This window comes from Gavialis gangeticus, unplaced genomic scaffold (assembly GCF_001723915.1).
Source record: "Gavialis gangeticus isolate Ggan-Ray unplaced genomic scaffold, GavGan_comp1, whole genome shotgun sequence".
In the NCBI taxonomy this organism is placed as follows: Eukaryota; Metazoa; Chordata; order Crocodylia; family Gavialidae; genus Gavialis; species Gavialis gangeticus.
Genome location: NW_017728991.1, coordinates 1,751,945 through 1,762,019, shown reverse-complemented (window position 1 = coordinate 1,762,019; position 10,075 = coordinate 1,751,945). Strand labels below are relative to the sequence as shown.

The following is a 10,075-nucleotide window of genomic DNA, read 5'->3' as shown; positions in this document are numbered from 1 at the left end:
GCGCCCCGCCCGGCCGCCAGGGGCCGCCCTGGCTCCGCCCAGGCGGCGGCGGAAGAGGCGCGGCGGTCACGTGACCGACCCCGGGCGGTTGCTGGACAACGAGTGGACGCGGCTCCCGACGGCTGGACGCGGGGCTGCCCCTCCCCCCCAGGGTAAGGGGGGCCTCCCCCCCGGGCGCCTGGGTCCTTTTTGCACCCTAATTGGGGCACGCGCATGCACCCCGCCTGGCTGGGCATTGGTGCAAGGGTGGCGCGTGCAGCGCCGGGCGCCCGGGTTCTGCATCGCTGCTGTGCTGGGCGCTGCCCGGGCTCCTGGGCCCCACGCCCCCGCGCAGCACCGTGCACGGGCTCCGGGGCAGGGCCAGGACAGCCCGGCCTCCGCCACTCGCCCACCCATGCCAAGACAACCCCGTGCGGGGAAGGCCGGGGCGTTCGCGGTGGTGCTGGACGGCTCAATGCATCCCACCCCTGGGCTGCTCCTGCTTGCACCTGTGGCCACCCAAACTGGGAACCGTCACGCTGGGCCCCAGGGGGTTGGGATACCAGGACGAGCAGTGTCGGGAGCCTTAGGACGAAGCTGTCCCAGCTTTACACTGGGGTCACCGCATCCGTGCTGGCAGCTGGAGAGTGAGACCAGTGGGAGATGCACGGAGAGGCGTCGCTCTGGGAGGCCAGAGGTTTGGGCAGGGCAGTTTTCAGAGGCAGGAAAGCCCCATGAGCCATCCGTGCCTGGTTGCCTCGTTCTGCAGCTGATGTGCGTTCATCCCTGCTAACACCGGAGCGATGGGCTCGGGTGGGCAGCGTCCGCACCCGGTGCAGTGAAATCCTGCAGGAGCAGAAACCCCAAAGTGCCTCTTTCTCCCCTGCCCCAGGCACCATGGAGATCGTCTACGTGTACGTGAAGAAGCGCAGCGAGTTCGGGCGCCCCTGCAACTTCTCAGACCGGCCGGCTGAGACCAACGTGGACATCCTGCCGGACCCCAGCCTGGCCGCCCACTTCATCGAGAGGGACCCTGTGGACACGAGCGTGCAGTGCGCCAGTGACATGTCAGAGCATGAGGTGGGTCGGAGCCAGGGGTGGAGCTGGGGTTTGGATAAGGGGGTGCAAATGGTGCCGTGCATCCTCGCACAGGCTGCAGCACGTGCTTTTTTTCCACGTGAAAAGAAAGTAGATGCTTTACCAATAGGCTCGGGGCTTAGAGCTGTGTTATTCAACGTACGACTGAAGCAAAAACAAATCTAACTTGCTCAGAAGGAACAGCCATTTTCTACATCATTCTACACGTGTATTTAAAAACACAACGCGCGAGGCAGAAAATACCCAAAAGATGCTGTTTCTTGGGTCGCACAGTCCTTCACATGAAGTGTTCATCTTTCAGCTGCATTAAACAAGACCAAGCCTTCTTGAGCATCTTCACTGCTTCCCTGAAAGCTATTTCCATGGTTTTATGAAAGCCACCCGCTGCACTTTTCTGAAAGTTAATATTTTAGCTAGAGTTAAGAGCAGTCCGCAGGGCTGTGAGAGAGGAGCTGTGTTACCGGGAGCAGCCAACAGACAGCTGAATGGCAGAAGAAAGAGTAGCTTGATTAGTGGAGTGTGAAGACCATTAAGAAAGGACAGAGGGTCATTCACACCCATGGAGAGAAGGGGTTAAAAGGGATCAGGTAGATGATTGTGAGCCATGAAGTCAGGTGACACCTCGCTGCTGCCTGCATAGAAATGCCACTGCAGCTGCTGGCCAGGTTGTTTTAAGCTTTGGATGGAGCAGGAACCAAGGCGAGGTGATGGCACCACTACATCCCCCCTGGATCCACACTGGCTAGGGCCAGCTGGGCCGGTTTGCAATGGCACAGCTGCTGGGATTGCCAAGGGGAGCATGCCTCTGCAGAGTGAGGGTCACCAGGCATCCCCTAGAAACTGTGCAGGGCCTGGGATCGTCAATGAAGTAACCACCAGACCCGCCGGGTCTGGAAGACCTCAGCCCTTGACCCGTGTCTCTGTCCATGCGACGCTTCAGGTGAACACAGAGCGGTTCGAGATGGAAGCGCGGGGCGTGAACCATGTAGAGGGCGGCTGGCCCAAGGACGTGAACGCGCTGGAGATGGAGCAGACCATTCGCTTCCGCAAGAAGGTGGAGAAGGACGAGAACTACATCAACACCATCATCCACCTGGGCAGCGTAAGGCCCCGGCCCCCTCTCCCCAGTCCCGTCCCGCTCTCCAGAGCCTTCCCAGGCACCATCTCGCAGCCGCTTTCCGTCACTTCCCTCGCAGCTGATGGAGCACTGCATCAAGCAGAACAACGCCATCAACATCTATGAAGAGTACTTCGAAGAGGAGCAGCTTTCAGAGGTGGAGGATGAGCCGCCCTCAGCCAAAACCATCAATGTCTTCAGGTAAGTGGCTGGGGGCTTCTCACAGTGCTCCCACATGCTGGGGCTTGGTGCATTGTGAGACCGTCGCTTTTTGCATACAGTGCACCCCAGAATATGCCCTGCACCTTGCTTTTGAAAGGCAGCGTGAAGTGGGGAGCAAGATCATTCCTTGTAACGTAGTGTTAGCAGCTAGGGAGCAGAGCTCATTGCTTTTCTCCCTCTGGGTGGTGGCAGAAACGGCTCTTACCGTATCCTTTGCATATATTCACCCTCCAGTTTCCCTCAGCTGGTGTTTGGAGGTGCATTGTATGTAAGAAAATACGGTACCATTCATCCCTCACGCCTCTGAGGACTCCTTTTCCATTAGTGGGGCAGGAGGATGGGAAATGTCAGGGCTGCTCGGTAACGTAATTGGATTCTTTGAAATGTGTAACTGGAAGGACTGATTAGCTCATCGGCCCTTCCCCCATTCAGCCCAGCCCAGAGGGGGTTTCTTTCCTGCAATCGGTCCTCCTGGGGCTCCAGTCTGGTGTATTTTGGGCTCCTGGTGCTTCCTGTGGGAGAGCTGCTGCAGCCCCAGGCACGGCAGAGCAATTAACAAGTCGCCGTCTTTGTGTCCCTCCCACAAAGGGACCCCAATGGCATCAAGAGGACGGCCACCCACCTCTCGTGGCACCCTGACGCCGGCAAGAAATTGGCCGTGGCTTACTCCTGCCTGGAGTTCCAGCAGAGCGCCACAAACATGAGCCTCGACTCCTACATCTGGGACCTGGGTAAGGAGGGCACAGCTGGCAGCACTCGTCCCTGGCATCCTCCAGCAGATGACAGCTCACCCTCCCAATGCTCCTGAAGAGCAGCACGTATCCTGCTTGAGTCAGAGAGCATGAGACAAAGGGGGAAATGGAGCCAAGAGCGGAGAAGAAGCAGTGAAATCCCAGCATGGGCATCCCCAGACAAAGCTCCTGCCAGTGGCACATGAAGCTTTCCCGCCGAGCCTGGCTGCGCCTTTCCAACGCATTGGGCTGTCCAAGGGGTTTGTCTGCTGGGTGTTTGGAAGCACTGCAAGGCCTCAGTTGGAAGCACTGGGCTGCTCCTGCACCTGCTCAAGGCAGTTACAGGCCTGTCTAACAAGCCCAGACACAAGCCCACCTTTCAGTCCTCCAGCAATGGAGGTGCTGGTTCCTCACGGCCCCCTGCTGAAGCACCAAATCCCCTGTCATTGCAAGGTCCTTCCTCATTCCCAGCCTGACTCCCCTTTGTTGCAGCTTGAGCCTGCTGCATGCATGGGCTCACAGCAGGCCTGCTTAGGCTGCAACCTGTTCTCCAGCCCCTCTTCTTCACTTCTCCCAGCCTTTCTGTGGGCTTTGGAGAGCTCTGACTGTTTCTGTTGCTCTCCTCTGGCTGCTCTTGCAGCTGAGGACTCTTCCAGGTGTATTGTATTTAGGACTGAAAAACAGGAGAGTGCAGGAGAGACGGGGACAGCAGGAACTTCCACATTAACACCATCCTTGCTGCCATCCCATGCTCTCCTCCGGCAGCATGGCACAGCCTTTGCCCTGCAGAAGTGAGCTGCCTCTTTCCATGCCCACTCACCTCTGCAGCCCCGAGTCCCCAGCATAGAAAAGCTCTGTCGGCAGAGGCAGAAAGCAACCATTCAGTGCAGCAGAGCTGTGCCAACACATGTCCTTTCAAGCACATCTCTGAGGCCAGGGCACTTCAGCTTGGTATGTCAAGTGGTTTGAGCTGGATGCAATGTAGCATGACACTGGGGCAGGTGGGGCGTGCAGGCCCCTGGCCTGTTGTAGCACAGACTCTGGGGCCGGAAACTGGGCAGATGTCGCCCCTGATCATCGCTGGCTGCTGCCTTTGCTTCCCTCCCAGGCCTCATTCAGATGTCACCTTCTCTTTTTCTTTCTTCCCCGTAGAAAGCCCCAACAAACCGGACCTGGTTCTCAAGCCCTCGTCCCCACTCGTGTGCCTGGAGTACAACCCCAAGGACTCACACATCCTGGTCGGAGGCTGCTACAACGGGCAAATTGGTAAGAAGGTGGGCAAGATGCACAACCAGGCACTCGTTGTAGCAGTGCCAGCACCACTCAGCCCCCTTGATGTGTCCCACGCATGAGCAAAGCAGGGCTCAGCACGGTGGAGCATGCATGTGACATGGACAGGACAAACGGGACTGCCCCCAGCACATGTCACCGTCACTTGTGTCAGCCAGCGTCTTCCCTTGCCTTCTGGAGATGCTGCCTGGGCTGAATCTGCCCTGTGTTTTCCATCGCCCCCAAAAAACGTTCCTCCCTCAGGACATATCCAGAGCTGCCCCTGGGTTTGCAAACAGACCCAGCACTCGTCCACAGCCCTGTGCACACCTGGGTGTATCAGATGGCAGCCGGCGTGTCGTGTTCCCTTTGTTACTCACTGTAGAAAGTGTGGCGGTGTCTAGAGAGCAGGGATAATTGCTGCCATTTCATTTGCCAGGTGGTTTCAGCTCTGTGGGGCTGACCATTTTGCAGGACCTGCTCTGCCAGCTCCCGTTCAGGTTCCCCAACTCACTGAGCCACATGAGCCTCTGGCTGTAATGAAATGGGGTCTATGTTTCGTTGCCCAGCTCTGCTGGGACACACACTGTAGGCCAGTGCTCCACAGTGGAGGGAAGAGATGATTTCAGCTTGTCCTTCCCTGTGCTCTGGCAGGCACCCAGAGCCATCACAGCCAATTGCCTAATTAGACATGAGCGAGGGAGGGCTCGCACTCGCTTCAGCGTCCAGGGAGAATCAGCCTGGCTTCCTTGTCTTTGCTGAAACAAAGACAGCCCCAACGTGTCCTGCCCTGATGCTGCAGGCTCTGGTTGAGCTCTGCAGCCTCTGGTGGTCTGGGATACAAAGGGGTGGCAGCTTTCCCATCCCAGGTTGCTTGGTCTCAGTTGTGAAGGGCGCTGGTACAAGTAGCAGCCAGGCTGCCATGGTGAAATGTGGCAGGGAATCATGACTCTCGGGAGCTCAGAGGTGCCAAAACAAGAGCGGGACATTCACTAGCTTCTTCCAGGGAGCTACAAGCCACGGAGCAGGGCAGGGAGGCAGTAGCCCTCCAGAGCCTGCCCCAAGAGTCCCCATCCCTTTGCAGCCTACTGGGACACGCGGAAAGGCGGGCAGCCCGTGGAGCTGTCCACAGTGGAGTTCAGCCACCGGGACCCCGTGTACGGCGCAATCTGGCTGCAGTCCAAGACGGGCACCGACTGCTTCTCTGCCTCCACCGATGGGCAGGTAAAAGGCCGGCTGGGGACATCCACCCGTTGCCGGCACTGTGACATCACCATGCCTGACATGACCTCGCTGCTAGTCTTGGGCTAGGGGAGCTGGGGTGGGACAGGCCAGCATGCAGCCTTGTTGCACTCGGCTCAGAGCCAGACACTTGGCGTACCCTGCCAGACCCCCCGGCTGGGCAGGGGTCTGCCTGTGTCCCAGCTGATTCCCTCGTGATGGGTCTAGTCCAGCCGCACCCTGCACAGCAAGTGCACCCACATCCCAGGTAAGAAGAGTGCCCACTCTGGTGTCTCCCACCCCTGCCAGGTCCTGTGGTGGGACATCCGGAAGCTCACCGAGCCCACTGAGACGCTGGTGATGGATATCAGCCGGAAGGGCCTGCTGGAGAATGCCCTGGGTGCCGTCTCGCTGGAGTTTGAGCCCACCATGGTGAGTGCCTCTCCCCACATGCAGGCTGCGCTGCAGCTGCTGCCCTCGGGAGAACCCAAGCATCTGGGGCAGATGGGGCCTGGAGCGCTTGTACGAGACCAGGGGGGAGAGTTACCATGTGGAGGGATCCTTTGGGGCCTGGCATGAATGGTAGGCAGGCCAAAACAGGGGAAGGACACCAGGCAGCCAGGGTGTTTCCCATGTGTGTCCGTAGCCCTCAAACTGCTGCCTGAGCTCAGACTCAGGGGCTTCCTGGATTGAGCCAGGGTGCCAGGAGGGGAGGCTGCACCATGAGTGCATGCCCAGACCCTCCCACAGGGCACCTCAAAGGAAGTGGGCCACAGTCTACACACACATATACACAGAGGCAATTTCCTGCTAGGACCTGGCACTCAAGACCCAACGCTAACGAGCTGGGGATATATTTGTTTCCATGCACTCTGGCAGAGGGTCTCTGAGCCACCTGCAATGATAACGATGTGTGATTCTTGTTTCCCAGCTGAGCAGGCTGGGAGAACTCTGAGGGCTCCTGGGAGGTCTGCAATGTGCAGAGCTTGCAAAGAGGGCAATACGGACCCCTCCCACAGCAAAACCAAGCAAGGCTGGGAGCGCAGGCTCATGTGGCACTGGCCAGTGGATGCAGCAGTAGCCCCGGCAGAGTGCAGTGCTGCTCCTGGGCACGGCTCTGCAGGGCAAGGCTGGTGTACCCTTGCTCTCAGGCCCTGGAAGCATGGCAGGGAGATGCTGTTCTGGGCCAGCCCAGCTGATCCCCAGCCCCCAGGAAGCGGAGGTTGGTTTGGTTCCTAGACACTTTTTCTCGCCAGCCACCCAGGGCCCCCAGCAGCTCTCAGCGCTCTGTCCTCCCCGTGCCTGGGCAGGAAGTTTGTATGCAGAACTCGTGCAGAAGCTGCTCAGTGCCAGGCCTGCCCCGCGTGCAGCTAAAAGGGAGTGGGCCTCTCTGCTTCTAACCACCCTCCGCGAGCTGTTCCCATGCCCCTCGAACAGCCCCGTAACCACCGCACTCTCCCTCGCCGCAGCCAACCAAGTTCATGGTGGGGACGGAGCAAGGTGTGGTGATCACCTGCAACCGCAAGGCCAAGACACCGGCCGAGAAGATCGTCGGCACCTACAGCGGGCACCATGGCCCCGTCTACGCCCTGGCGCGGAACCCCTTCTACCCCAAGAACTTCCTGACTGTCGGCGACTGGACCGCGCGCATCTGGTCCGAGGACAGCCGGGAATCCTCCATCATGTGGACCAAGTAGGCAGTGGGGCGTGTGCTCTTGCTGGGGGGTTACAAGCCCTGCAGGGAGGGAGAATCACAGGGTCCCTTTGCCTTCGGGCATCACAGGAGCCAGGTATCCCCTGTAGACTTCCTCAGCATTGCCCTTCATAGTCTGGTGATGAGAGGCAGCCTGCATCGCCCAGCAGCCCCAAAGGCCTCTGAGACCCAGGGCTGCTTTAAAAGCCCGAGACTGTGTTGCTGGCACCTTGCTGCTCCCATGCAACCCCCCTCTTGACACCCTTGGCCTCAACCCTGGTGAGCACAAAGTCTTCCTGCCTGTCGTGCCTTCAGCCCGGGGTCTCAAGCCCCGGGGGCACGGCGCAGAAGCGCTCTCCTGAGCCATGGCGGGTCTGCCGGCAGGTACCACATGTCCTACCTAACAAGTGGGTGCTGGAGCACCATCCGCCCAGCTGTCTTCTTCACCACCAAGATGGATGGGACGCTGGATGTCTGGGACTTCTTGTTCAAGCAAAATGACCCCTCTCTCAGCCTTAAGGTAGGCCACAGCCCCTTCATGCGGTTTCCCCACCAAGCTATCGTGCTCCATCCTGCCCGGGTAGGGGTGTCTGGGGCGAGCCACACGGGTCAGGGAGGAAGCAGGGCCCCCAGCCCCTCGCACGCCCATCACCACCACCTCAGGGCACCACACAGCTCTGGGGGTGCAGGGCTGGTGCCTTAAACACAGCCACTGCCAGGACTTATCTCCATATGAGACGTAGGGACTGGGCCGGCTCCTCGCAGCACGGCAGCTGCCCCGAGAGCTGGGCAGGCCTGGTGTGAGCATCCAGCCAGTGAGCTTCCCCCGTCCCCAGGTCTGCGACGAGCCCCTCTTCAGCCTGCGCCTGCAGGACAACGGGCGCTTCATCAGCTGCGGCTCCCAGCTGGGCACCGTCACGCTGCTGGAGATCTCCTCGGGGTTTTGCACCCTGCAGAAGAACGAGAAGACCCTGGCCACCGCCGTGAGTGCCTGGCATGTGGAGGGGCACAGCCAGCCGGGGTGGGGCTATGGCTCCATGCCACCCTTGGAGGGTTTGTCTGTAGAAGCCTGCTGGACACCAGGCCGCGTCCACGCACCCCGGTTGCCCCCTTTGAGCCATTTGCAAACCACATGGATGCAAAGCAGACAGCTCCATGGCGAGGGGTTTTGGGGGCATAGCTAGCACCAAGCCACCCTGGCTGTGTAGGGCTGCATGCCTGGATCTCCAGGGCGCTCTACCTTGGGGTGCCCTTGCTCAGGGCCTGGGCATCTGAGCCCCACCTCTGTGCTGCCCAGATGTTCGAGCGGGAGACAAAGCGGGAGAAGATCCTGGAGGCGCGGCACCGCGAGATGCGATTGAAGGAGCGCACCAGGTCGGAGGGCAGGGAGGAGGAGGCCAAGGAGGATGGGCCATCCGAGAACCCCGAGGAGCTGCTGGCCCGGGTGCAGAAGGAATTCTTCGAGATCATCGACGCCGAGCGCCGGCGGAGGGAGCAGGGCAGCGCCAAGGGACCCACCACCCAGGTAGCACCAGGCTGCTGGGCCCCCTTTGCCCTCTCTTAGGGTCATACCCCTCCACCCTGGTTCCCCTGGTGATTGACTGGCATGGGCTGGGGTCTGTGCTGCCCACCCATGCCCCTGGGAGCTGAGACCAGCTGTGTAAAGCCATCATGCTCCATCAGCCCCAGCGACGCGGTACTCTCCTGTCCTCTCTGAGGGGGTTGCTTGGAGTAGTGGGGTCCTTCTTCCCCCCTGGAGATGATGCCCAGGAGAGCCAGCCGCACCCTGGCTGGATGAGCCCCACCAGGTTTCCCAGGGCCACAGGTGCAGGACTGCAGTGCTGGGGCTGCTCTGCAGAAAGCCCCTCTGCTCCCAGCAGGGCAGTCCCAGCCTCACTGACACCCCTCAGCCTGTGCCCCCAGGCACCCCATGGGCACTAGAGTCTGGGAGCAGCTCCGCTCTCCGATGCCCTCGTCACAGCCAAGGCCGCCGTGCCTTGGAGCCCACCTCAGGCACAAGCCATGCAGAGGGGCGAGCGTCTTTGTGTCCCAGGGAGCTGGGCTGTGACTCTCTCCCTGTCCTTTTTCAGGAGGAAGACGAAGAGGAGGAGGGCAAGGAGGACCTCTACAAGGTGAGGGGACCCTCCGGCTGGCACGGAGAGCACCCCTGACCCCGCCTGGCCCCCAGGGGCAAGGGGGATCTCAGTGTCCCCATTCCCTGGCTTCTCACTCCTATGTTCCCACATGACCCTCACAGCGCAGTAGAGGCGAGGGTCGTCCATGCCACAGCCTGAGGACTCATTCACCCCCCAGGAGAGGGGACTGTATTAGAGCCCCAGCCCTGGCCCTGGCATTGCAGGGTAGAAGGGCCTGGTAGGGTCTGTGCTGGCTTGGGGTCGGCGGTCTGCATCCAGCTCTTGGTTCCCAGTACCTTCCCCTGTGGAAAAAATGCTCGCTCCCCAAGCAACCACTGCATGGGGGCCTTGGGGAGGGGCACTGAGGTCCCATGTGCTGCCCAGTCCCCCGGGTCTGGGGGAGGGCAGGGCCCCGCGCCCCCTCCTGCCCTGACTCCTGCTCTCTCTCCACAGGACTGAACATGGAGCGCAGGGACCCGCAGGCCACATGTGGGCACCAAGGCTGCCCCCTTCTTCGTGCAACAGATGGAAATAATAAACAGGGCTGTGCCTGACCCCATGTCGCTGCTCTGGTCCCATGGGCGCTCGGGTTTCCACCGGCTCCTGGGAT

The 10,075-nt window shown here is 60.4% G+C and overlaps 1 protein-coding gene across 1 annotated transcript; it reads left to right on the top strand.

Annotated features, from left to right (window-relative positions):
- Nucleotides 1-81: 81 nt before the first annotated feature.
- On the top strand, nt 82-9,953 carry DNAI2 (dynein axonemal intermediate chain 2). Its single transcript, XM_019515917.1, has 14 exons — nt 82-152; nt 872-1,059; nt 2,018-2,179; nt 2,274-2,395; nt 3,005-3,147; nt 4,300-4,413; nt 5,501-5,640; nt 5,947-6,069; nt 7,107-7,330; nt 7,715-7,850; nt 8,167-8,313; nt 8,628-8,855; nt 9,421-9,462; nt 9,919-9,953. The coding sequence occupies exons 2-14, from the start codon at nt 877-879 to the stop codon at nt 9,922-9,924; spliced, it is 1,770 nt and encodes a 589-aa protein (XP_019371462.1). The 5' UTR covers nt 82-152; nt 872-876; the 3' UTR covers nt 9,925-9,953.
- Nucleotides 9,954-10,075: the final 122 nt, after the last annotated feature.

Bases quoted from the DNA above. Each gene is read 5' to 3' on its own strand.
- DNAI2 (XM_019515917.1), top strand. From the start codon at position 877: ATGGAGATCGTCTACGTGTACGTGAAGAAGCGCAGCGAGTTCGGGCGC. The intron at 1,060-2,017 runs GTGGGTCGGAGC...GCGACGCTTCAG, and splicing joins GTGACATGTCAGAGCATGAG to GTGAACACAGAGCGGTTCGA. The intron at 7,331-7,714 runs GTAGGCAGTGGG...GTCTGCCGGCAG, and splicing joins TCCTCCATCATGTGGACCAA to GTACCACATGTCCTACCTAA.